General features: G+C 41.3%; 2 protein-coding genes across 7 annotated transcripts; both read left to right on the top strand.

Annotated features, from left to right (window-relative positions):
• Window positions 1–785: 785 nt before the first annotated feature.
• LOC103695879 (LYR family of Fe/S cluster biogenesis protein) lies at window positions 786–13,125 on the top strand. Of its 6 annotated transcripts, none has more exons than XM_089928446.1 (4): window positions 786–965; window positions 1,118–1,218; window positions 5,896–6,240; window positions 7,994–13,125. In XM_089928446.1, exons 3-4 carry the CDS (start codon window positions 5,982–5,984, stop codon window positions 8,164–8,166), a joined length of 432 nt encoding a protein of 143 aa, XP_089784572.1. In that variant the 5' UTR covers window positions 786–965; window positions 1,118–1,218; window positions 5,896–5,981; the 3' UTR covers window positions 8,167–13,125. The 6 variants fall into 6 exon arrangements, with proteins under 6 accessions (XP_089784572.1, XP_089784571.1, XP_089784570.1 ...); XM_089928445.1 differs by having other exon boundaries at window positions 1,118–1,177; XM_089928444.1 differs by lacking the exon at window positions 1,118–1,218 and having other exon boundaries at window positions 787–965.
• Window positions 13,126–20,359: 7,234 nt separating this feature from the next.
• On the top strand, window positions 20,360–22,377 carry LOC103695882 (uncharacterized). The gene has a single exon (XM_008777319.6). It carries the CDS (start codon window positions 20,946–20,948, stop codon window positions 21,843–21,845), a length of 900 nt encoding a protein of 299 aa, XP_008775541.5. The 5' UTR covers window positions 20,360–20,945; the 3' UTR covers window positions 21,846–22,377.
• The last annotated feature ends 5,516 nt before the right edge of the window (window positions 22,378–27,893 follow it).

Consider the following 27,893-nt stretch of genomic DNA (forward strand, 5'->3'; position numbering starts at 1 on the left):
ACTTCTTTTTCATCCTTCCGGATGAAATTTTACGTTACCTTGGGTTTCCCTCATCATGTTACGCGCTCTGAGATTCTCATATAACTGATGAGAAATTATTGGATGGACTAGACCTAGCGGACCAATTCAATAGTCACTCGCCGCATTACCCTTCTTGTTTTTAAACAATTCAAGATCAAAATAAAGGTGAGAATTCATCTTATTATCCACTTACACATGCTTCAAGATTTGGATGGGTCCGGTCCATCTAGTAATTCCTCCTACACAAGATGGTGCACTCAAACAATTCAAGATTTGGAGAAGGGATTTCGCAATCCAAGATGAGATGCATGATGATGAATGGGATCTACGGCTGATTGGTGCACCACCGATACGGTGTGCCTGATGAAAGGTGTAATTTCTCGTTCGAGGTGCAAAACATCTAATTACTAGATGAACTAGGTTTGTTACCAAGTTGTATTTGAACAATTCAAGAAGATCAAATGAAATGTGATTGTTATATTGTATTTAGACAATTCAGGATCAATGATGGGTGCCTGTTATCCGCTGTACATGTGCCCTAGAAATTGCGCCTTGGATTTGTACCGGCCCATGAAGAAATTTTCCGTGCGAAATATGCACGGCATAAAATCGGCCGGGGTGCCCAACACACGGTCATTTCTGTTCGCATCGAACATTCTTCTGATGAGATGGGAGTCGAGTAGGGGCCGGGAGAGAAAAAAAAAAAACAGGCACCGCATAGGACTAGAACTTGTACGAAGTCGGGAACCGAACCCAAATAAAAGGCCGCTCTTTCGGCCTTGGGCCGGCCTCTCTCGTTCGTCCCTCTTTTCTACTGAACCAGCTCTTGAGTCTCGGGACATTCTAATATTCTCTGTAACAGGAATAGATTTTGATTTTTTTTGATACCTTTACCTTCTTTCCTGTTTGGCGCTCTCTGGCTTTTGTAAGGCCGATCTGTCAAGGTATTCTTTTTATCTTCTCGTTGTTATTGATTTGATTTAGTTTAGAATTTTCCTTTGTTTCTTTTGCGATTGCTGATACAGACTCAACAAAGATTCCATGAATGGTTTCGGGTTTTGGGATTTAATATCTGCAATCATTACTTTGTCCGCAGGCTGCGTGCTGGATTAGTTTGGTTTTAGGTTTTTGCGAATCGATTTCCGAGTTTGGTGTTGTGAGTTTCTTTATAATCTAATTCCTGTGGCTTTGTGCTTGGTATTCTAAATTTTTCCTTCATTTTATTCTTTTTCTTGATATTGTGAAAATTCTCGAGGACTTACAAAATGGCTCTGGACGCCTTTTGCTCATGCCGTGGGCTGAACCTTGTAAACATTGGCTACAGCGTTCCACTATTATCCCCTAATCACGAATAGTGAAGGGATTGTTGATCTACAAATTTATCGGCATTGGATAGGTTAATATGTTATGCTGTGATTTTGTATTTCCCCCTAGGGGTGAACGCTGGCCGCATAAAAAATTAGTTTGATATATTAAATGTGGTGATGCTGGTGTATGGATTTATCTAGGTTCCCTATTTCTGAGTTAATTGCTTTCAATTTGAATGCAATTATATAGGTTTGGACATTGTTTGTTTTTAATTTTATTTTGCTTTCGTTTTGTCAAACATATTTTAGTTGCTATCATGCTCTGCAAACCACTCCATCAGGAATCCTTCGTCATAATTCACAATTATCTTTGCAAACCCTTCACTGGAATGCGATATTAAATAGCTCATCTCATTGCCACTTGGACGATCTTCATTTCTGTGAAACTCTTATTTAACTTGTCATGTGAACTGTCATCCATTTTGGATTAAGGTTTATGCGGTCTCACACTCTCACCTAACCAAATGCCTCACCACAAGTTATCTAAGAAAAGCCTTGAGTTCATCCATATGGCTATATGATATAAGGTCTTTATAGAGAGGCTTATACTTAAGGTGCGGCACCCATCTAGGACTTTTGCAACTATGCCTGTTTAGTAGGAACTTGTTTTGAATATTTTTTACAACTTCTATGTTTCCTCTGCATCACCTGAGTCCACTTCTGCTTCACATAACTAAGAGTGAGACTTGTATGTAGCATTTAGAGGTGCAACTAAGGTGTTAATCTTATACCTTATTTACTATTCTTAGCCATTTGACCTCGTGAATAAATGCATCAAGAATTAGACTTCTTATTTATAACATGTCATTTTAATTTCTCTGTTCTGAGAGATCCATGGTTTGATCTCTGCGTGATGCCCTTGTTTAAATTAAATTTCAAATGTGAATTTATTCTAAGAAAATGAATTCTTGTAACCTACTTGCTGAAAATCAATATGAGGATGCATTTTTCCCTTGTCCTTGATTGAAAACCAAAAGCCAAAGAAGAAATGTGGTAGAAGAGGGAGCAGAAGGCCAGTAACCTTATTATTATTAACTTCTAGTAAAAACCCATTATGCAGTCTTATCCCTTTGCATTTGAAACCTTGTAAGTCCAAAAACTAGATTTTTGTAGGTAGGAAATAGCCAACTTTCATCCAAAATCAGGATTGGAACAAGAGAATCAGCCTTTGGTCTGTCTATAACCCTTGAAGAAAAGGTTGTGTGGCAACAAGATAAATATTTCTCGCATACTTTTGGTTTGATGGATTGATCTGGCCACCTGCTTGGGTTCCATTTACTTCATTTTCTGAGTTTAGGTAGATTGATTCATTCAAGCAGGTGTTCCCATCTCATGATTCCCTCCTCTCCTTATTTCCATCTTCTTCTCCTCAACCACTAGAAGGCCTTACAATTCAAGCACTCAAACACCCCTCTGCTAAGCTATTGAAACGATTTGTCTGGGGCATGCATTACTACAATTTCCTCTTCTCTTTCCATTTTCTCTCTTGACAGCCGCCTCAACATGGAGCCAATTTAAGCACTCAAACATCTTCCATGCTGAACTGTTTGTCTTATCTTGTTTGTTCTCAGCACTTTTCTGTCCGACTACTTTCCCATGTTAAAGAAATTTAATTGGCTTTGTTTTAGGTATGTTTCATTCTTTGTGCACCATCTTTCCAAAGAGATTGGTTGGTTCCAAGGCATTGGCAAATGTGTCATCTCCATCTTTGCTCGGGGATGCAATTATTCTCTCTTGTCTGAGACTAGAAGTTCTATACTAGTGTGGGTGTACTTGCTGCATGTCTAATGGCTACTTGATTTTTAGAAAATATGCTGATTATGGATGTCTTCCATGTCTTTTAAGAAAGACAAGAGTGTTCTCGATGATATCTAAGATTCTCATAAAGTTAAGATTTACTTGACTAATTTTATAGAGGAAGGAGTGATCTCATTACACAATGAAATGCTTGGTGCCCGGGCATTTTGGTCATCACTATTTTAAATTGAGGTATAAATAAACATCCAATAGGCAAATGTGTGATTCCAAAGCTTGAATTTCATAAATAGCTGTGAGTGTTCCTTTGCCAAGCATTTTTATTTGCTACTGCTTTTGGTGTTATTTGAAGCATATTTCACCCTTCATCTTAAAGACTTTTCACCCTACTTTCTCAAAGTTTGCTAATTTTGGATAATTTTACCTTCAGTTGCATATGAATGCATGTTTGCCATCTTGTAATCAAGTGCCTTAGATGTACTCCGAACATGTAACCAACTCCATATGCAACACATGCTTACAAACTAGTTTATATAACAAAAGAAGGCAAATGTCTATTGGATGCCCCTCCCTTTTGTCATTTTTTTCTTTCATTCTTGGCCTAAATTGGACTCTTCAATTCTTATGTCAATCTTCTTCTACTATAGACATGCACCTTGACTTGTACTTTATTGGATCTCATACTACTCTATATTCTTTACAATGGTATCAAGAGTCATATCGGTATGTTACCGGTTTGGCACAATAAGGTTGGTACAATACTAGACTCGCCGTGTACCGAGATATGCTTTGGAAACTTTTTCTCACTCCTAGCCATAATGCCGCCCAAAAATGGGCTATATGAGGTGGTTCCGCATGGTATGATCCAGTATGTACTGGTTCGGACTAGTTCAGCTCCTATACCAACCGAACCTCAGCATTGGACTGCTACCTTACTGGTGTAGTATGATATGATCGGTATGTGGTTGTAGGGTTTTGTACACCAGACCTTAAGCAGCATATTATCAGGAATTACTATCAAAATTATAATTTTATCCATGGTTCTTGTTGCTTGTGACTTATATTATGTCCATGTTCTCTAACATGTTAACATACTTCTTATTACACTAGTCGTATCATGTCAATTAATTGGCCCATTTAATTTTTATTAACCGTGCTTTTACCAGATAAATTTGACACCTTGTAGCAAATTCTTGTTGATCACTCTTATCTTTCCATGTGCTTAGGATTCATGTCATGAGGCTAGATCAAGGGACCTATCCTTTAACCCTAAGGAAGCACCACAATAGGCAAACGAGGTAAGACATATGGAAATAAAATAGGTTAAGGACATGAATATCTTGCCCCTGGATGTAATCCACCTAGCTAACTTATTGACTTACATGATATAAAAGAGGGCAAAAGCCATATGCTAAACAGACTCCTGAGGCGAGGTATAAGACTTGAATCATATGGCATACATTTCATGGATATTTCCTTGTATAGGTAGCTAATTATAAATTTAAGAAAAAGAAAATCTATTGAAGAAAATGAAGGCAATGAATGAGCTTTGTGTTTCACTTTCATGACTCCATTAAACTTTTGTAAGGTTCTATCATTGCATGCTCCAGATGGTGATAAATTTTCAAACAAATATGAAAAATAATTCTGTGATTCAATATCAGCGTCTATGTAGAGCTTAGCATCTGAACTCACATGCATAAAATCAGATGAAAAAAAAATAAAAAGATCAATTTCTTTCCTTCCACATTTATGGAATTAACTAAAGCCTGATGTGTCTTCCTCCTCTAGAAGGCATAAAAATAGGTGCAAAGCAAACACACTATGTATGAGGCTGCAAACGATCTGAGATGCTCATGAGCAGCTCATGATCGGCTGGATCCAGGTTTGGCTTAGTTAGAAAATGAGCTGAGTTCAAACAGAACATGAGCTGGTTGCTGAAACAATAGGGAAGCTCGGTTCAGCTCAATAAAAGCTCAGCTCAAAACTTACACTTGCCAAGCTTGAACAGCTGAAGTCAAGCTCAGTTCGAGCTTGAGCAGCCTGCTACTCGGCACGGCTTGGATCATTTGTGCCCCTACCAATGTCAGCTTCTTTATATATGTAGCATCATCCACAAGCCTCAAGGCCTTTTTCAACGGGCCTGCATCTAGATGCTAGGTAGTCTGAGCCTCAAGCTTTCTTTTTAAGAAATCTTAGGCATGAAGGTTGTCTTCAGAAAAACCTAGTGAAAACTGCCAGATGATAGCTCAGTGTTGTGGTATCTTAGGATAAGTCCCTCGTTGCATGATTGCCAACATGTAGTGTATGTGGATGATGGTATAGTACAAAATGAAGCATTCTGGAGAGTATCCATGGGGAAGAGAAACGATTTTTTCATCCTAGTGTTCACTTTGAAGTAGCTCTATCTCATTGTAACCTTAAACTTGATTTGTACAAAGCTGAAGCTGCTTGTGGCGCATATTAACACTACAACATGTAGCATAAAATGCTTCAGTTGGCTATAGATTGATATAAAGTGGCCTGTGGCTGCATTAGCTGCTTAGTGGATTGGTCTTCATAACATGCTAGTTGCCTTCAAATCACCTTTATTGTTTGATGTCCATGAAGAAGTTGCAGGGTGTATCTATTTGCAGTCCATGACATTAACCTTAATTCTTATCCTATGAAGTGCTTACAGCATAATACAGTACAAATATTTTTGTGATTGTTGTTTGTAAAAATATTTTTTCTTCTTCTGTTATTTATGAAGAGTCTGAAAGAAATAAGCTGGGGAGTATACGACGAAGTATCTTCAGTTCTTCAGTAACAATAGAAAGAGACAGTTAAAGAGATGCAATGTCTTCCCATTCAAAGTTGTCTGGCATGCAAAAGCAGGTCTTGGGGCTATACAGAAGCTTTCTTCGAGTGGCACGTTTGAAGACCCCAGAAGAGCGTTGTAGAATTGAGTCAAAAATCTCAGATGAGTTCCGCCATAATGCAAAGAATGTTGATCGCAAGAATTTCCTTTACATTGAGTATTTGCTGCGACGGGGAAAGAAGCAGCTCGAGCAACTTAAGAGTCCTGATACTGTTGGATTATATGCCTTCAAAGTCAGTAAGGAAGAACAACAATTTCTCTCTTCTTTAATTTTCTGTTCTCTTTAGGGTATATTTGGTATGTTTGGTTGCAAGGAAAATTATATGAATCGTTTTTGGAAAAAAATAGTTTTTCATTTTGTTTCTTAAGATAAAAAATTGACAAAAGGCTGCATTTGCTTTGGGCATAAAGCAGGCATAAGCCTTATGCCTGTGAAACAATTTTTGAAAGCAGGCCTAACCAAGGAATGGTTATACCAGTTAAACTTGCTGATGCCAAGTAGAACCATTCCAAATGGAAGCTGTCATAAGCTATTTCTTTGCAGAAAGGCATCTTTTGTACCTACTTTTGTTTTTTTATGCGCAGAAAAGTCCTCATCCAAAAGTTGTTTCAAAATTGTAGCCAAACTGAAAATTAGAATAGCTCATGGCATGGCAGAACTTTTGCCATTTCCAATTCCTGAACCGAACACAGCCTTACAGATTAAAGATCCTGAAATCTATTCAGCCAGTTTTGATTTAACGTTTCAAGTTTTCGCTATGTTATCGTTGCTTCTAACATGCATGGTTATTGTTTTTGTGACAACATAAAGCCATTGTACGAATAAGATGAATTGAAGATACTTGAACTTGCTTTAAGATATTTCCTTATGTTCATCTCTTGCGTATTTGTCAGCTCACGACATCTGTCGCGACAAGTACCCAATCTAATGACCAGATCTCCGAGCCTGCATCTGATGAACCCCATGGTGACAAACCAGGCAACAGCTCTCCAGCAAGTTGATCTTGACAACATAATACATGCTACCTCTTAATAAACACATGGGACATGGAATTTGTCAGTTGCATTTCTGTGAGATGTTTAACTTGACAGATTCTCCAATTCATATCTGGCAGCAAATTATCAGAGTTGGACTGGTATTCATAAAAATGAGTTTTGCAGCCTGCATCACCAGAATGGGTGCCATGGAGCTTGCACAAATAAAAAGATGGTTGACCCACATTTGCATGGAGAGATGCAGATCCACTTCATGATAGGCCACTGTGAACTAACAAATGTAATTTCAGGAAATTTACCACTAGTTGAGATGAAACGCATGATTAATTGACCATAAATGTAGCAAATTCAGCATCCCAAAGCAAATGTGTTCTTTTATTCAGAGAAATGGCATTCTTTTACGCCACCAAATATTCACTTGCACCTCCTACCATTCAACCCTTATGTAAGCCAGGGGCATCTAAAAGCTTCCTTTTTGCTGCCCTCCAACTATTAATAGGGGCAGCTACTCCATTTAAACCAGCTGAATGAGATGGTAAAATTTGTTCCTCTGAGTCAGAGGATTATCTGGCATCTGGTATCTCCCAGTCAAATAATTTGTTGAACATTATACAGCTGTGCTTTCTTTTCCCTGATGTGTAACATGTATGATGCTATGTTCAAGACCATACCTGCACACATGCCTATGATCAGTGGACTTATATTACTGCTTCATAATGCATATGTCTTTATATATTTAATGAGACAATTTCTTGTGATTTTACATTGTATTACTGCTCAACAACCTCAAAGTCCTTGACGAACTGGATTGCGTGACTGATCCAAGCAGGCGCCCTGCCCATTGACATGGTCAGAACCAGGATCTTAGTGGTCTAAATGAATATACTCAAGGCTATTCATTTAATTATCCCCCAGTGATCATTGTTCTGAATTTGAAGTCTAGGATTTATCTATGGTGTTTTACTTGTGGAAACTAACAGAATGTCTACTTCAGCTCACCTCCCCAGCCATCTATGCTCCCAACCACTGCTGTCGTCACATTACATCTTTTGTGGTTGGCTCAAGATTCTTAGGTTGCCCCTGTTGAAGGATTCAAAAGTTTTGGCGAGTGGTGGTTTGAAGTCCTGTTGGTTGTTGTGTGCAGTGTCTGCACTGCCAAACAAATAGCTATTAATGGACGAGACCTTGGAGACTCAGACAAGAGGAACCGTACTTTGGTAAATGTGCAGTGTTCATAAGCCAGCAGCTTGAGGTCTGCGTATGTTGATGCACAGGGAATTTTATTGCCAATTTGCCAGTAAAGTGAGAAGACTGAGCAGTATCTGTAAAGCAAGTGTTGGTGGAAAAATGGACCACCCCACAAATATAATTATAGCACCCAAATCCATCAGCAAGCTCGAGCTCACCCTAAGTGATCGAGCTCTTCCGCTCTCGAGCTCATCCTAAGTGATCGGGCTCTTCCGCTCTCGAGCTTATCCTAAGTGATCGGGCTCTTCCGCTCTCAAGCTCTTCCGCTCTCAAGCTCATCCTAAGTGATCGGGCTCTTCCGCTCTCGAGCTCATAGACCAGAAGGCCGAGACCAGAAGGCCGAGACCAGAGAGCCGAGACCAGAAGGCCGAGACCAGAGAGCCGAGACCAGAAGGCCGAGACCAGAGAGCCGAGACCAGAAGGCCGAGACCAGAAGGCCGAGCCCATGCCTTAGCCAAATATCCAATTTCCACCTAACCCTCTAAGGGACCTGACAACTCCACTATAACCTGCCACTATCTCCAAGCCATCAAGGCATAAGATCTTCGCAGGTATTCGGCACGACCTGCCATTAATGCACGAGACTCTCTCAAGTCTCCGATGCACTCAGTCATTTAATGAACACGGCCCAAGACGATCTCCGGATCACTGAACCATCAGAACGTATGGCTCTCCCTGACCGCCGGTTCATTCGGTAATAAATGCACTTACCATCCACGGACCCCAGGCCCACCACAGCCGGCGGTTCAACCACTCCAACAGGTCCGATCGACCGTGACAACTCCCTGATTACGGTCTGATCCGGTCCCGTTCTCCACTACGCCATTAATGGGCCGAATCGTGCCCAATAATTACACAAGAGGACAAACCTCCTGTCACCTCCCAGGTAACAAAAATCCTTCTATAAAAGAAAACCTGGAGGGAAAGGAAAGGGGGCCCCAGAGAGAGAAAGAGAGAGAGAAAGAGAACCCTCCTGGACCGGATAGAAAGAAGTAAACAGCATAGACACAAGGGAGGGGACGATCCTCTTCATTTTTTCCTGATCTTATCCAAATACTCTCCGGCCTGCTCTCTCCACATATTCCCTCTCTAACTTAAGCATCGGAGGGCCGGCGCCGGAGAGCCCGGCCACCGGCTTTTTTGCAGGACAGGCCAGGACGCACTCTTCTCCGCTCTCTCATCCCCGCGGAGGACGCAGTCGGCCGGCGCACCGCCGTCCGCCCTCCCGGCAGCGGAGCTCCTCCTCCCCTGGTTTCGCGGCGGCCCCCGGGTCCAATTTCCAGCAACAGATGGCGCTAGAGGAAGGGCCCGAGTTCGCTGCCATGAAGCTAAGGAGCAAAGGGGCCTCCAACGCCTCTCGACGTCCTCCACCCAGTCCGGAGCGTTCCGTCCGAAACTCATCACCTCCGACCGAGTCAGTTCATCAAGTTCGGCCGGAGCAGTTCGATGCCCTGGTACAACAAGTGCAGGCCCTGGCTACCGCTGTCCAAAGCCTGCAACCCAGGGGCATCCCAATGGCACCGCCTCCTCCAGCTCCAGTTCAACCGGAGCCCCCTACAAGCGGGTTTCCCCTTCGAGTATCATGCTCCAAGTCCCAAACGCTCAGTCCAAAATTCACCATCAAGATCTCCGGTAGATCAAGTTCCACAAGTCCAACTCGAGCACTTCGATGCGCTTGTGCAGCAAGTCCAAGCGCTAGCTATTTGCAGCCCAAAGCCTGCAACAAGTGGAGGCCCCTCCTGTGCCGCCTCCACGGAATCATGTGAAGCAGAGGAAGAAACTTTCTCCTGACTCCCGAGCCATCTCGAATCAAGCATGGCTCCCGCTGCAACGACGTATGTGGGGGCAACCAGTGAGAAGTAGTAGTCCAAGTCTCACGTCAACGAGTTGGGGGGAAAGAGAAATAAAAGCTGAGGTCTGGAGAAGGAAAGTTATGGAGCTTTAAAATGGGATTGTAAGCCTCTGTGACAAAGGGTACAGCCCCATTAAATCCCATTATCCTTCCAAGTCTTCTGTCTTCCGGCAGCAAGCAAGAAACCAGCATGTACTCCCTCCTTACGGGCGTAAGTCCTTGGGACGGCGCCCGCGACATTGCTCCCCTTTCAGAGCGTCGCCATCACTGAAGCCCCCGTCGAGCTCATGCAGACCGAGCTCAGAAACCCGAGCGCAAAACACCTAAAAAATCAAGCCAAAGAAGGCCGGTGCCGAACCAAGTCCTGAGGGACCTCGAAGCTCGAGAGCTATCAAAATATCTCCAAAAGGTACAGGACGCCACTTTGGCTTCAAATAAATTCAATATTTTATCTATTTTCAGGTTAGCCAACGAGCTTGGCTCGTGCTCCTACCCTGACCACGGTCAGGATGCCCCGAGACGTCGGGATGCCTCGATCCGTCGGGATGACCCGAGACGTCGGGATGCCCCGGCTATAGGGACGCCCGAGATGTCGGGATATGAGTTAGCGGTCCTCTCTGACCGGACGAGCTCGGCTCGTGCTCCATCGGCTATGAGTTAGCGGTCCTCTCTGACCGGACGAGCTCGGCTCGTGCTCCATCGGCTTCCACCGTCGAGCTCGGCTCGTGCTCCCCGAATATGAGTTAGCGGTCCTCTCTGACCGGACGAGCTCGGCTCGTGCTCCATCGGCTATGAGTTAGCGGTCCTCTCTGACCGGACGAGCTCGGCTCGTGCTCCTACCCTGACCACGGTCAGGATGCCCCGAGACGTCGGGATGCCCCGATCCGTCGGGATGCCCCGAGACGTCGGGATGCCCCGGCTATAGGGAAGCTCGAGACGTCGAGATGAGTAGCGGTCCTCTCTGACCGGACGAGCTCGGCTCGTTCTCCATCGACTTCAACCAACGAGCTCGGTTCATTACCTATTCTTGGATTTCTCTGTCGACGCCCTCCAAAAACGGAGTCCGAGCAGAGAAGCGTCTTCAGTCGCCTCGGCGCCAGGACGCACACGGTACAAGGTACCCATGTATTTAATGTTTCTACATCATTTTATCTATTTCTCTGTCGACGCCCTCCAAGAACGGAGTCCGAGCAGAGAAGCGTCTTCAGTCGCCTCGGCGCCAGGACGCACACGGTACAAGGTACCCATTCATTTAATGTCTTTACATTATTTTATTCTTGGACTTTTCTCTGCCGACGTCCCCAAAGAACGGAGTCCGAGCAGAGAAGCGTCTTCAGTCGCCTCGGCGCAAGGACGCACACGGTACAAGGTACCCATTCATTTAATGTTTTTACATTCTTATTTATCTTTACTTGGATTCTTCTCTGCCGACGTCCCCAAAGAACGGACTCCGAGCAGAAAAAGCGTCTTCAGTCGCCTTGGTGTAAGAACGCTCACAGCACCAGGACGATCGATGACTGAACTACTTCCTTCGCCCGAGCCAAAAAGCAGCTCGGACTCGGAAGTCGGGGGGTAGTGTTGGTGGAAAAATGGACCACCCCACAAATATAATTATAGCACCCAAATCCATCAGCAAGCTCGAGCTCACCCTAAGTGATCGGGCTCTTCCGCTCTCGAGCTCATCCTAAGTGATCGGGCTCTTCCGCTCTCGAGCTCTTCCGCTCTCAAGCTCATCCTAAGTGATCGGGCTCTTCCGCTCTCGAGCTCATAGACCAGAGAGCCGAGACCAGAAGGCCGAGACCAGAAGGCCGAGACCAGAGGGCCGAGACCAGAGGGCCGAGACCAGAGAGCCGAGACCAGAAGGCCGAGACCAGAAGGCCGAGCACAGCAGGCCGAGCCCATGCCTTAGCCAAATATCCAATTTCCACCTAACCCTCTAAGGGACCTGACAACTCCACTATAACCTGCCACTATCTCCAAGCCATCAAGGCATAAGATCTTCGCAGGTATTCGGCACGACCTGCCATTAATGCACGAGACTCTCTCAAGTCTCCGATGCACTCAGTCATTTAATGAACACGGCCCAAGACGATCTCCGGATCACTGAACCATCAGAACGTATGGCTCTCCCTGACCGCCGGTTCATTCGGTAATAAATGCACTTACCATCCACGGACCCCAGGCCCACCACAGCCGGCGGTTCAACCACTCCAACAGGTCCGATCGACCGTGACAACTCCCTGATTCCGGTCTGATCCGGTCCCGTTCTCCACTACGCCATAAATGGGCCAAATCGTGCCCAATTATTACAGACAGGGACAAATCCCCCGGTTACCTCCCAGGTAACGTAATCCCCTCCTATAAAAGGGAACCTGGGAGAACCAAAGGGGGGGAGGAGAACAAAAGCGGAAACAGATCCCCGAGACTGAACCCGCCGGGAAGCACAGACGCAATTGAGGACATCATCCTCTTCGTCTTCTTTATCTTATCCAAATGTTCTTGCTGTCTTCTCCATATACTCTCTTCCCTGCTCTCTCCACATACTTGGCCCCCTCTGACTTAAGCATCGGAGGGCCGGCGCCGGAGAGCCCGGCCACCAGCTTTTTGCAGGACTTACACCCCTCCAGGAGGACGTCACCGGCCGGCGCGCCGCCGTCCGCCCTTCCGGTAGCGGAGCTCCTTCTCCCCCTGTCCTGGCTTCGTGGCAGCCCCCGGGTCCAATTTCCAGCAACAGTAAGTATCATCTCTTTGTTAGAAATTCTGATGCTACCATCTATTTAATGTGAAATAACAGTATAACCAGAGAAGTTTATTCAAGCTATAGCTTGTCATTTCAGCCAGCATTAGAGCTCTTCTAAAAGCGTTGCACAGACTTGGGAGATCATACAGTAAAGCACAGTGATCATTCCTCCAAGTTGAATGTTTCCATGGGTCTGTTGTATTGTGTTTGGTATCCCGGTATCCTCCATTGTATCTCCACATTTTGGATCAGTTAGTTTGAGGACTGTTGACTTGATAAGCTTTAATACCTCTTGCATTAATATTAGCTATAATTGCCAAGTCGAGCATCCGGGACTTGAATAAATGCTTGCGACTTGATCAAAGACCTTGTCTTCAGACAATTTCTTATTCATGGCAGACCAAAGAAGTATTAAAATCCAATTCTCAAACAGACTCGAATGTATCTACCCTCTAGATTTGGTTTTTAGTGTGCAAGTCCTTGTCGCGGGTCTTTAGAAGCCTGCATCAGTTGACCCCTTCGCCTCCATTATTCTTGTCTCCCAACTGAATGTGCCAATCCATGTAACATCTTATTCCCTAAGAATCCATTCTGAGACAGATGCAGCAACTGACTCACAATCTTCTATCAAAATACTTGATTATCTGCACAGGCTTTGAGGATGGCTCAGTGTTTATGACAAATCAATCAGGGAATATATAGCTCGCTTAGATGAGATTAAGGTCCATGCATGATTCCTGACAAGGATGAGCTCTGATAGCCAGTACATAAGGACCATTCCCCTTCAACTTGTCGAACCATTGTGTTGTCTTCGGTCCATTTTTTATGGTATGAACTTGCTGTTCTTGTTGTTGTTGTTGTTCAAATAAGTGATCATTGTGAGAGCGTCACTTGTTGTTGCCCTTTTCCAGGGCAGTTGGGAGCAAACTGAAGGAGATGCTAGGCAAGGAAGGGAATGCAGCTAGCATTCTTTCATGACTGATGCAGTGGCAAGGAACAGGACTCTACTGCATCTAAGAGTAACTTAGGATCAACTGGTGATTGCAGTCTCCTGGGGTCTTTTGGAAGGAAAAGAGTGCCCATATACTTTTGAAGAAGAATGCTTCTGTAGAAAGGACCCTTGTTCAATGTTCATACCTGTTCAATGACTGGTTCATCTTTTGTAATTCTAGGAAAGCGGATGGGTTGTGGTTGCTTCTTTTCTGGTTGTATAAGTCTTCTTGTGTTCCTTTATGGGCCAGTGGAAGGTTCTTTTCTATTATAAATTAAATGGTTTCCTTTCCCTTCTATTCAAAAAAAAGGAAAAAAAGAATCGAAATTTTTGCGAAGATAAAGATTAAGGACTGCAACATGCTATATATACCCTTTAACAAGGTATCATGAGTGAGCATGAAAAGAATGATGGTAATTCTCATATTTTCTTATTCTCCCAATGAAGTACCGGTGTATTAGTCCTTAGATTGTTTGGATTTGGTATACAAGAAAAAAAAGTTCTTATCCCGGACATACTCCAATTATTACTACCATCTCTGGTACCTAACAGATCTCTCTTTTGACTTATAATTCCTCGTATGCTTTGACTGGGAGAATGAGGTTACTCTTATCTATTGGTGGAGATGTGAAAGGTTAGGACTAGGTCAAGTCATATCTTGCTCTTGATAGGATGAGGAAATGACTCTAAGCATGATTGTTGACATAGTGATTAAGACCTGCACCTTCTCTTCCCAAGAGTCAGAAGCTGCTGTTCTTCATATCTACATCTTGTCTTAACTGTAATGTTCTCCGAGCAAGATACGTCGTACCGATCTGAATCAGACAGACGTACCGTAACATACCAGTTTGGTACCGGTATCCACTATGGATGGCGTACCGATGCTTGATACGTCAAAAAAAATTCCATACCATACTGTACTGATAGTATGCTAGTATGGCACCGATATGGGGTCCGGTACCAAGACGGCAAACCTTACCTCCGAGCATTAGTGGCCATAGCGACAATATTTCTTGAACTATTGAAAACTTCCTAAATTATTTTCTGAATTTTTTAATGTGTTGAATGCTATTTTTGAGCAATTATATTATTCAGACTATTCAAGAATTGTCCAATAATTCACAAGTTCTCCTGTGCTTTTTTCTCCATAAATAGGTGCCTTGGCATACGAACAATATCACATCTTTAGGATCTTAAATTATATGTCCAGATTTTTCCTCTTTTGGCAAATTCTCTGTATTTTTCCTGAATTTTCAATCCTTTATCCTTGTTGAATTGTTGCTGAACACCAAAATTTATGGCTATGCTTCCAGGTTGAACTCAAGTAGGATTAACATGTAACCCTGTCAAAATATGGTGTCTTAATTTCAGTGCCAAGCTTAAAATGACCTTTATCTACTTCATGGATGTTGATTTGTCGAAAGAAACATCCATGGTAGGCTGGGTCACAGATGCAGGCCTTATCAAGAGAACAGCTGTGGCTCAAGCTAACTCCATCCAAGCTTTGCATCATTGTTCAAGAGATTGACTGGTTGATTGATGGATATAAACATGTGATTTAAGGAAATGTTATGATGGAAACATATTGACTTCTTCATGGTTCATTTATATTACACATTGAATTTTTTCCGTGATTAAAAAACTGGAAAAGGACCATTCTCATGCTGATTGAATCCAAATGCAGAGGACTGAACTATGTGATGGTGATGGGGAAATGCAAGTGTAACACCAAATTATCAAAGGCCAAGTTTTCATAGGTTGAGACCAAATTCATGTTTCTCGATCTAAATGAGCTGCTTATATAAACCTACTTCAACTAGAACAAGACACGAAGAAAGTTATCAGCTGAGCTAAACTATATGATAACTCTGCGATTTTTCCAAATATGATACTAGAATGGGTCAGTACTGGAGACGGGATCAACACATTATTATATGGTCATTCAGTTTACTATGTAGTCATTTGGTAGCAATATGGCTTTTTCTCCACGTAGATCTTAGTTACTTTATGAATAAGTTTCGGCATCTTTATTACATTAAGTGCTTGTTTTCTGAGCTTTCATATCTTCTTCTTGTTGATACAATCATAATCATATCTTATTTAATCCAGATCTCCAAGTTTATCTAATTTGCTTTTAGTTGATGAAAGCAGCTCAGTGGAAAGAAAATAAATTATTGATGGCCTAGAATTCTAACGATGATCGTCCTTTTGTTTGTTTTGTCTTGTTGGAGCTCGCTTGCAAAGTCAGAAGTTCTAGCCTAGAAAAGGATTTACTGGAAGAGTTTTTTACATCAGCCATTTTGTGTCTCATAGCCTGAACATACTCTGCATAATATTTTCCTTATGTTTGCACCAAGCAATATAATATTACCCTACCATGTGTGATAGCACTGTTAACATTTTCAATGTCACTTCATGTCATTTCTATATCTGGCTTCTGCAATGGTCTGAATATTATCAAATTCTTATGTAATTGCAAACTGGATTAAGTTTTAGTTCATATATAATAAATTATGACAGATATTAGTTTAGTAGGTATAGGTTATACATTAAAGTAATGAGAGTGTCGTACGTACCCCGAGCTCATCATAATATATTTTATGTCTGGTAACACATCAATGAACAAAGGGGCTACCAGCATATTAGCCCAAACTGAAGTAGGATCATGTTTCTTCTCTACATAATTGCCTCCCAGTTCTTTGTTGCCCCCAAGAGATGGTAGATTTGTGATTAGGTATTGTTTGATCCTCGCACTTGTATATAAGTTAAATCTCCTCCCATTATTTTTGCTGATGTAGATGTGTATCATAACATCATGACAGCAATTGAAAAAAATAATCTTGTTATTGTGATTTTAATAAACTTAAATTAATCTCTATTTATATCAAAGTAGTACTGGGTAAGTGAAATGCATGTATCTAAGGGAGAACCCCTGGAACAGCAAGGAAAGCACATCATTGAGTTTCCATTGGATTATGGAAAAATTGGTTGGTATTGTTGGAGTCCAATCTTTCATATGATATTACAATTCTAGAGCATATTCTAAATTAAATTCTAGAGATTCTTAAATCTTTCAAGACTTTGAATATGCAAGTCTTCTTAAATATTTTCTCTTTCTTCTTTTTTCCTTTTGATTGTATTGGGACTTTATGAAGGATAGTCCAGTCCTTAAAAAGGGTTAGAAAAAGCGTCCAGTCACAAAATGCTATCCAATTGGTAGAGGCAGCAAACTTTCAAATGGTGAACCAAGCTCTCACCCACCTCCTCTGTCCCTCTCTATTTGAGAAACAAATAAAAGAAGTGTGGCAACAAAAAAATGGATTCTTATTTACGTCAACATAATTAAAAGAAAAAAAAATCTTGTGCAACAATAAAAAATAATCATTGAATTATTGGTAGAACCATTGATTTTTGCTCCTAATCTGCATGACAGATCAAAATTTTGATTTTTTTTTTCTATTCTAATAAACTTAAAATAAGTTTAAGAGTTTTGTTTATCTACTTATATTTACATCTGCATCCATTTCTAGCATTTATTTTAAAGTTTACTCATTTGCCTTAGCTAGTTAGCTTGCCACCCCTAAGATGGGTCCAAGAAGCAGAAATCAAATCCTTCATGGCAAAATGAGAAAATAATGCAAAAGGAGAAAAACCAGAGACACCATCAAAGAAGACCTGTAGTTCTCACCTAATTTCCTGGAATCATCCCATATTTTTTAATGATTTCTTCTTTTTGCACTGAATGTGTTGAACCACTCACTACAAGAGCCTATAGGATAGTTATTCTAGAAAGCAAGATGTTGCTAACTCAGGACCTCTAAAAGAACCAGCACCAAAGCATGCTTGTTTTGACTAAACTTTACTCATGTTAATCAAAAGCATCGCATTTGATCTGATTTAAACCCATCCAACATCTCCATTTTCCCTCTTCAGATACGTGGGAGCCAACAACTGGTTGAAAGAGCATAGGAATTGACTTCCTAAGTACATCTTCTTTTTTTTTCTTTTCTCTTTCTTTAAAGAAAAATTCTGTTCTCAAGATTTCGATCTTATCATCTTAATACCCAACTGTTCTTCATGATGGTGACTAGTGGAATTAGTCTTTGGACTTGTTTTCAGTTGGTATTGTTGATCCCTTTATCATTCATATCTGCTGATTGGAACCTTTGCATTCCCACTTTCATCACCTTTTTTTGTTCCTTTTCTCCCACTAGCTAGCAATTCATGGTGGCCGATGTGGACATTGATCTCCCAATGGAATACGTGGCCTAACCCAAAGAGACAATCTCCCAGCAATGGATCTTCTTGCATGTTGACAGCTAAAAGTTAGGATTTTGTTGGCTCATTACACCATCCTTTGGAGTGGGGCTTGTTAAAAAGGGTGCTGTGATGGACCTCAGTATGTGATGACAGTTGAAAAGAACCTCATCTCAAAGAAGGGGGGAGGGGAAAAAGTTGCTTCATATAGCCATGGTAATAAGCCAACCAATCCAGAGGATCTAGTTACTGTAGGACATCACTTGATGGGGTGGAACTCCACACTAGATTTCCTACCTACTGTCGGCCATATGCCGGCCTCTTGGTTGTGACAAGCAGCAAGATCCTGTCTTGCCACCTGGATTGCTCTTATTGGCAGGCTTATCTTAGAGTTTCAGTAAGCCATTGGATGCTGTGAGAATGCATTCTAGTTTGTTCAAACCGGGCGGCTTAATGCATTCTGGCCTCAATCATTAATTCTATCTGTGGTGCAGTGCCCATGTATGCATGCATACATGCTCATTCTTATAGGCTGAGACAGAGGTCATCAATAATAGAAGATTATGTTAACTAAAAAATTACTTTTCCTTCTTTTTTTTGGTCAAGAAAGTTTAGCTTTTCTTTTCATTCTCTTGTTTAGGTATTTTAATTTGTTTTCTGCCAAATAGGTTTTCATGTTAATTCAAAGGCAATAATTAATATTCTCTCTCATTGTTCTTCATGTGCTCTCATGTGTATGCATCCTCATAAGATTCTCACTTAAGGGTTTCTTTGTGGACTCTCTCATGCCTTCCTCTTAAAGGAATTTCTTGATATATAATATAGCACAAACTTGAGGAAGAGTTAATTATCAATAAATTGAGTGATGGTATTTTCATTTCTACTGCTTAAAAACAATGTATTGTGTGTGTGTTTTTTTTTTTTATAATCACATTTTTTGGTAAGTTTAGACCAATCCTATGCATTATTTTTAATGAGAAAGGTTAAGTTAGCATGTTAGCTAATCCAAAATTTCCTAATGTGCGAAATCAATGGAAATTATGGATTGGTAAGAATAGAATTGATAAAAACAGAGTATAGAATTGAATAAATAAATGAACTCTCATCATCATTGTTGTAACAGCATTTTAATGACGAATTATCTCTGGATTCATGTGTAAATGTTAGAAAAGATAGTTCATTTATCATTCCACAAGTATAAATAAACGTGAAACATTACTGAATTGACTCTAAAGGGTGCTGTTCTAATATGTTCATGCTTTCGCAATGTCACAGTTCAAAATACATACCTGTAGAGACAAATCACATCATGAATAATTAAACTATGGTCCACAATTAAATGTGGATCCCTCATGGTACCAAGAGGATGTGAGTTGGGAAGTCAGCAGAAGTTGTTCATTCACTATTCTGAAAGATGGAAGGGAATTAACACCTTGAAACTTCATACTATTACTTCAATTATGCAGTAAGACCAAGATATTTATACATAGGATCTTGTTATATATTAGATGACTTAGTTCAGATGCACCAAGGCACAGCTGTGGCATTATCTTTTGTCAAATAATAATAGTAGTAGTAATAATAATGGCACTATGTTCTCGAATACTAAAAAAGTATGGTGACTGTATGGCATCTAATTAGCTACATGAATTGCACATATAATTAAGCAGGAAAAAAAGAGTAATACTTGTGACATGTATATTTCTTATAAGGTGATATATAACTTGTCGACACCGCCAACACCTACTATCAAGATCATGCATCTTTTGAGCATATCAATAACTAAACATGAGATTTATTTTTTTAATTTTTCTGCACAAAAGTGTTTCGGTGATTGATTAGAAAGCATAGTAGTTCGATTTCAACACGTACCAAAACCAAATAGATTCTAACCTAGGCTCAAAATCTAGATCTACCGATAAGGATTTGATCAAACTAATGTGATTCAAAATATTAATTTAACCCATTTAGGAGTTATACACGCTAAGATATGCGACCAAATTAAATATTTTACCTCGATCCGACTAAACTCAAATTCAAACCAACCCAACAACCGGCTGCAAATTCAAATAAACTCTAAATTTTACTCTTTTTTTTTTCTTAGCACAATATAAAGACTCAGGATTTAAGAGATTCAGAAGCATTAATTTTTTCCCAATAAATACAGTCTTTATTAACGATATATGTCATATATCAGATGTATTTTTCCAATAAATACAGACTTGATCCCGTATCTCAAACATACCTTTCATACCACTTGACTCCACAAAGTTTTCGCACTTAACGACCACGCGGACACCTTCACTGTATGCAACGAATAAAATGTGCTCGTGGCCAAAATAAGCCAAAACCAGCAACCATTTACGTGAGCGGATCCCAACCCAAGATTTCTCGGGCCCCAAAACAGCAAACCATCACCCAGTAAATCCTCGCCATATCTATCTCCATATATGAAGGCCCCCACCAAGAACTGGCACGTGCGTAGTAGTTGGACAGCATGGGACCGAGTCAGTCCAACCTTTCTTACATTATGGTAAGACTTGAAACCCCACATAAATCACAGCCAATCTCATCTACTAGCATAACATATACTAAGATAAATGTCACCTTAGACACATATATTGTGGTGACTTTCCTAGTTTCCTTGTTCCAAAGATCCATATAATTTGGTACACAAGGAAAGTGGTAACGAGGAGAGAAAGAAGAGAGAAAGAGAGAAGGGAGAAAACTAGCTAAGAGATTAAAAGCTGTGCAAGTTTCCTTGTAAGAGCCTCCCTTGCCACCATTCTTTGTCCTCCTGATTTATGCGAAACCACGCGAATCATCTCGGTTGATAGCAATAAGATCCTTGCCATCTCATGCCTTCTCCCCCTCTTCTTATAAACAGAGGAGGGATCTCCAAGGGGCAAACACATCTATCTCCCATGCAAGCCAGCCTCATGTCGAACCACAGCAACATGGAGGAAGAGAAAGGGAGAGAGGAGAAGGAAGAAGAAGGAGATGGAGAGAGACAAGAGATCATGTTGGTGGATTTGGAATCCGATGATAAGGATGATGGGGAGGGATCGACGCCGGTGCCGCCAGTGCTCGAGCTTAATCTTTTGGAATCATTTGGTAGCTCGGTGGAGGCTGAGCAGCCGGCGGCGGTGCTGAAGAGTACGTCGGAGCCAAAAGTGTTCTCGTGCAACTACTGCCAGAGGAAGTTCTACAGCTCGCAGGCGCTCGGCGGCCACCAGAACGCGCACAAGCGCGAGCGCACCCTCGCCAAGCGCGTTGCCGGCAACCTCCAGGGAGGGTTCGTCGGCGACCATGCAGGCCGCGGCGGCGGCGGCGGAGGCGGAGGAGGAGGACCCCACTACCGCTTCCCGCCGAGCATGGCGTCGCTGCCCCTCCACGGGTCGTACCCCGGGAGCCCTCTCGGCATCCAGATGCACTCCATGGTCCACAAGCCGTACATCGGGACGACGACGACGATGACGACGACGACATCGATGGCCGCGGCCGGATTGCTCTATGGGAGGCAAGGGGCGTGGTCGAGGCCTCCATCGATCGTCAGCCGCCAGCCGGCGATTGGAAGGCTGTTAACCGAGGATTTTTATGGTGCCGCCAGAGCCCCGGCGGCGAGGTTCGATGAGTCAGCAGGACCGGCGGTTGGAGGTTTCCGGTGGACTGGTGGTGCCGGTGGCGCAGCCGGTGTCAATCATTTGAACGTTAGACAGGACGAGCTGCCCCAGCTTGACTTGTCTCTCAAGCTCTAGAGTATTTCTTTAGTACTTGGTAGCTTAATTACAAAGAGTAGCTTAATTACAAAGAGTCCCCTTGCAAGGTTGGGATCCTCTGCGGTGCATATTTTGGACTGCTAAAAAGTAATACATCTATGGATAGCTGCTACATCATCCATTTTTGGAATTGACGGTTGCTATTTATCTGTAGAATCAAACATGGTATATTTGGTCGCAAATACGTAGCAATCCATGTTAATCAACATCCATCCATTTTCAAGATGAATTATTTGGTAGCTAGCTATCCAAAACTATACAGTCCTCTACAGTACAAAATACACGCCGCCGAGAATTCAAGACATGGAACTCGTATGGAGTTTGGCTTCTCTTTCCATTGGTTTTCTCCCTTTTTATCCATCAATTGACTTTTGATTTATGAGTAAATGGTGAGTTCTTGATGTTGAATTGGATGTCCCTTTACCTTTCGTTGGTCATTCTGAGACCAGGTTAGCAATCATAAAAGAATGTGAATTTATTGCATTTATCTATGTACCTTCTGTATTCTATATACCTTCTGTTGATCAATAATTTATATAAAATAATAGTCAAGTATCTAATAACTTTTGCTTGGTCAAGTTAATTCTTCGATAATTAAGAACTTGTATTACCTGATAACCAATATTTTTCAATAGAAACTTCATGCTAACCATCGAAGAGCTATTTCTACATCTAATATTCGCCTAAATTTATATCTCTTTTATGTTTACTCAACTCATATATTAAATTTTCCTTTGGATGCATGTGTAGTTATGGCAATATGTATGACATCCCTTACTTTTTTTAAAAAATACATTTTACTTAGGAACATCATCATGAAATATAGACTGGCTTATAGCACGAAATTGCATGTGATCTTGACTCTCTCTCTCTCTCTCTCTCTCTCTCTCTCTCGCGCGCGACTTACGCAAGCAATGATCTCTGTAAGTATAATTACCATGAAGTTTTTTCAACTTGTTGATGACAAGAGACTTGTTCTCTTTCTTAAATCAACAAACCAGTAGGAACTACATCTTAATTTCTGAATCTTATTATATATTTTTTTTCTAAATCTTAATTTCAATATTATTTGAAATTGTTTGATAAATTCATTCCCCACTTGATTTTTGTTTTTGTACCCCTTGTTTCTAGGTTGTTTTAACCCATTATGTGCGCATGATGATTTACTGGGAACACATATAAAGTTACATTGATCCTCTTATTGGTCTTATACCTCTCCGTTTCCCTTTTTTTTTTTCCTCCTTGGGGATATGATAGAGATGTGTTCACTAAAAACATGTGCACGTACAAAGGAAAGACAATATGCATATGCCCGTAATTGCGGGGATTCTGTAGAGCACTACGCCATAATTTTTATTCCAGAAGTCGGCAGGGGAACCAACGGGCCTGCAGGAAAATGCCGAGATAGGTTAGCACACGTGTTACACGCTTGCATGACAATTTTGTTCAGGCCAATCATAGCAGTTAGTTTTTATAAGCTTTCTTCATCAAGCGCTCATCTCGATGTACCGCTATAGAAACGAAAGGCTGTGATTATCGGCATGCATGACTATGACTGTCATAACTCAGGACCTCACCCAAAATGGCTAGTCGGAAAGTATTATTTGGGTTCCTTCATCTTGTATAAGTACTCAAGATCTATCCAGCGAATAACCGCTGTGGAACTAAACACACGCCCGCACGGGTCCTCACGTCTGGCTAAGAGTTCAAATCTATTCAAATCTAATCACAAACACCACGATCGGCTTATGGTCAGCCCCAATGAATTCGTGCTGCAGTGTTCCATAGTCCACATAGGCTATGGGCTGGGTCCACTTTAATACATTTGTCACAACCCAAGACCTCACCCAAAATAGCTAGCCGGAAGGTATTATTTAGATTTTTTAATCTTGTATAAGTATCTAAAATCTATCTAGCGAATAACTGACGTAGGATTAAATACATGTCCGCACGGATCTTCACTGTGTGATGCATCTAGTCCAGAATATAATTTCTCCCAAGTTAATGCGGTAGTTGACAGGCAATGCTAGGCGGTTCGACTACAGATGGGGGGCAGATGAGGTCCAGCTGAAATTAAGTATAGTTTGTCGCGGTTTGGACTTTGATGACCGCTCTGTGTGTAATTGTCAAAGAATTGAGAGAAAGCTTATTGTGAGATCAAAGGCGCAAAACATTTTAGCATCTGTTTTCTTTTCGAGTGTGGTTGCTATTGGTCTCTAGGTCAATGTCAGGTCATAAAAGCTCGGAGGAAGGCCAAAGACAAGTACAAGAACTGAGGGAAAACAAGGAGTCTTTGCTTTCAAGCCAGGTAAGAGCATGGACTTGAAGGTGTGGGGAGGGGTTGACAATTTCCCAAGTGCGAATTGCGAACTTACTCAAACTTTCCCTTCACATCATATCTAGACTCAGCGAGGGAAGTTTCATGTCTACTTTGGCCGATGCCTTCAATGGGTACATGAAAAAATTAAAAAGAAAAAGTTGGAAGCACTATAGTTGTTGATCCTTTGTTTTCAAGTTTCAACCATTCTTTGTTGTATTTTAGTGAATTCACACAGTCAAAAAATCCAAATGATGGATAAGATCCATGTCAGTCATCCACCTGCACAGCCAAAAAAAAAAGGCCAGTGATGTGGATGAGTGCTTCTTATCGCTCACAATTGCCTGTTTGCGTGCCACACCAAATATTATATGAAGTGGCTGTGATAACAGAGCTTTACATAAGCTTCTTAATGCAACCCCACCCAGAAGGAACTGGATGCCGTGAAAAGAAAATTCAGAAAATATATGAGAAGCCTTTCTTCCGGTGACAATCCACGCAGCATTTTTTTTTTTTTTTTGCAGGTTTGCATCCAATGACACATTAGCCAACTTTCTTATTGAAGTCTCTTGGATTCCCTCCGAAATGAATAGGATCCAAAGAGAAGCAATCCGAGTGCACTTAATTATGTGGTGTTCTTTATTTTTTTTATTAGATAGAGTAATCTAATACTTCAATTTATTACAGCATGTTGGTGGCAGATTAGGTCCACGGGCGACGATTGAAGATTTGCATGATGTAATGGATGTGGAAATAGATTTTGTGGGACCCAACATGCTTTGATGCAAAGAATAGTAACACTCTTTTAAGACCATGGAGCTTGTTGCTGTCCACAGAGAGAAGTCCAAGTAGTAGTTGGCATTCAAGTCTAAGAACCATGCTTCAGCAGGTACTGTAGATCCTCTAGTTTGCATAGAAAATTGCATTAAATGCTTGTTCTTTTCATGGAAATTTCAAGACATGCTTGAAACTTTTAGTTTTGCCTGGACTGAAAATTCTTTTGCTTGGCTCTCTATGGCTTCCTTTCCTCGGTGTCAACATCTTGAAGGAAGCAAACAGATTCAGTTTCACTCCATACGAGAGAAGATTTGGTCGAGAACGGGTATGGAAATCCCATCAAGTGGGAGAAGATTTGAGTCAAGAAAAATATAAAAATCATTTGGCTCTGGTTGGCAGATCGAGTCTACTAAGACCACAAAAAGAAAGGAACCCATCATTTTGGTCACAAGCAACGAGATGGAGCGCAAACGGAGTGTAGCATTGGAGCATTGAGGCATCAATGCATCCATGGAGAGGCATTGCCAGCTTCCCTCATCCCATGGCTCAATATGGCGAATAGAATGCCTTTGAAAGGCTTTCCATAGAAAATAATTCAAATCTACAAATAATTATTATTTAAGCACTTATAGAGCAAGATAAGCCAAACAAGATGAGAGGTTACTTATTAGGTAACTAGGAAAAACTAGATTTGTGAGGACATGTGCAGACATGTGCTTAGTTCTACATCGGCTCTGCACTGAGTAGATCTTCAGTACTTCTGCAAGACTAATGAACCCAAATAACATCTTTTGGCTAGACTTTTTGGGTTTATGACAAATAGTATCGGAGCAGATCCGACCTATAACCTATGTGAACTAGGAACACTACAGCACGGGTTAATGAGGGCTAACCATGGACCGATCGTGGTGCTGGTGATCAAGCTAAGAAAACTAAGTTGGAAGCATTGGTAGGAGAAAATAGTTATAGCTGTGGGATATTTGCTCTGAGAAACTAGTAGGCTGGGCCAATTTGGGATAAGTGAGGTAGAGAGAAGTGATACGTGCATTAGATTTAAACTAGGCACTGGCAGTGGAAATAGGTTATGGGAATCAAAGTTGAAATCTTAACCTATGTGATTTCCATCAACATAAGACCAAATTAATTCTAGAGAGGCAATAAACTAAGACTATTTTGATTGGGGAGTGATCGACTCTTCTGACTACCTGACAGCCTCCCAGTGCAGTTGTTTTCATCCAATCTGGGATGACAGAAATATACAGGGTAATGAGAGTACTAGAGCAAATTCTCAAAATCTTCTACTCTTTCAAGCACAGAGGTTTTGGTTCAAATTGTTATTGGATATTTTCAATTCCACTGGAAATCAAAATGCTTAACTGAGAGGTAATTTTAGATAAGATGCAGACAGGATCGAACTTGAGCTGTTTGAATAAAAGCTTCCATATGTAATTCGAAAAGAAGGGAGCTGAAGTAGAGGATGCGATCGCGATCCTTTGTTCCCCCCTTCCATTGAGTCGATAAGGTCACAATAACCATGGCCGGTGGGGACTCTAGGTGTCCGACAAGGAGCAGCTGCTTGACTGTTTGGGCCACTCCTAACTGCCACCAGATTTGCGGTGCACCATGCTTATCTTTCCGTTAAGCGGAGTTCATCTTTCCAAAAGACTACCTTTAAATTCTCTCTTTTTCGGCAATTGATCACTCTCGAGCCTCCCTCCCTTCTTCTCCCTAATCTTCGGTGGTTGTCATGTCGCCATGATCGACCGCCATCGCCTGAGATCTTCTCTTTCTCTCTAGCTTCTTCGATTGCCCTGTTCTTCTTTTCTTCCTTCGTTCCGAGCATCACCGCCACAAAACCACCGAAACCAACTGTCTTCGGCCGAGCTCCAGTGGTTTGCCACCACCCTTGGTAAGCCCCTCGCCTTCTTTATATGGTTATCCAGCAAGCAAACCCAAAACCGAGCCCATTTTCCTTTTTTGGGCCAAACCGAGACTTTCTTCTCCCCTCTCCTCACTGTGATCCTCCTTTGTTCTTCTCCTTTTTCTTCTCTTCTCTCTAGAAATGATGTCCACCTAGGTTGTTTCAGTCTCCTATTTTACTGGGTGTTGATTAACAGGCATGTCATTTAGATAGTTGTGTTCTTCTCGCACTACTCCTTTTGTAATGCTTAATTGCTATGCTCTTGTTTGTTAATAAAAATATTGGAGGAGGTTGATTCAGGTTTGGATTAGGAATGTAGTAATCGAAACGCAGTTCATATTTTAAAGATGGATTATATTTTTGAATCCAAGCCTATCCAAATAACAACAGTTTAGGTTGCATCAAATTAATTTTAGATCGGTTCCTGCTTCAATCCAATCCACTTGCAACCTAGTATGACCAAATTAACAACTCTAGAAAGTAAAAAATACAAGTGGAAAGTCATAATAAATTTTCTAAATTTTTGTGAACAATTAAGAATATAAATGCATGGAGAAAATATGAACAATGTTTCAAAAATAGGCATGGGATATTAATGAGGAATTGTCCATCTTTAAATATAAATGCATGCTTTTAAAAAATAACTATAGTTAGTTAAGGGTAAAGTAGTCAATGGACATTTTAAATGTTAACCTAATTAAAGTAAGATTAGATATGTTCATGTGTGAAACATGAGAGAAAGTTATCATCAAAAAAGAAACATGAGAGGAAGAATATTTAGCCAAACTTCATTTATTTAGAAAATGAAGTTTCATAACAACCAAAAATATGTAGCTTTTACATTTCAGGAGCTAAACTTTTGAAAAGTATATACACAAGAATCCTCATGGGGATAAAATAGTAATATACATTGTAATGCTATATCTGGCAGTTTTTCCTTTTTTTTTTCTTGAATATGATACAAGCTGCAAGGTATATATACTAGAAGAGGGTGCCAACTAGATTGGTTGCG

The sequence above is a fragment of the Phoenix dactylifera genome, chromosome 18 (genome assembly GCF_051530095.1).
Source record: "Phoenix dactylifera cultivar Ajwa chromosome 18, Ajwa_hap1_PhDact_Kaust_v1.1, whole genome shotgun sequence".
In the NCBI taxonomy this organism is placed as follows: domain Eukaryota; kingdom Viridiplantae; phylum Streptophyta; class Magnoliopsida; order Arecales; family Arecaceae; genus Phoenix; species Phoenix dactylifera.

Coding starts and splice junctions, on each gene's coding strand:
- LOC103695879 (XM_089928446.1), top strand. CDS start 5,982: ATGTCTTCCCATTCAAAGTTGTCTGGCATGCAAAAGCAGGTCTTGGGG. Junction 6,241..7,993: donor ATTATATGCCTTCAAAGTCA/GTAAGGAAGAAC, acceptor TGTCTACTTCAG/CTCACCTCCCCAGCCATCTA.
- LOC103695882 (XM_008777319.6), top strand. CDS start 20,946: ATGCCTTCTCCCCCTCTTCTTATAAACAGAGGAGGGATCTCCAAGGGG.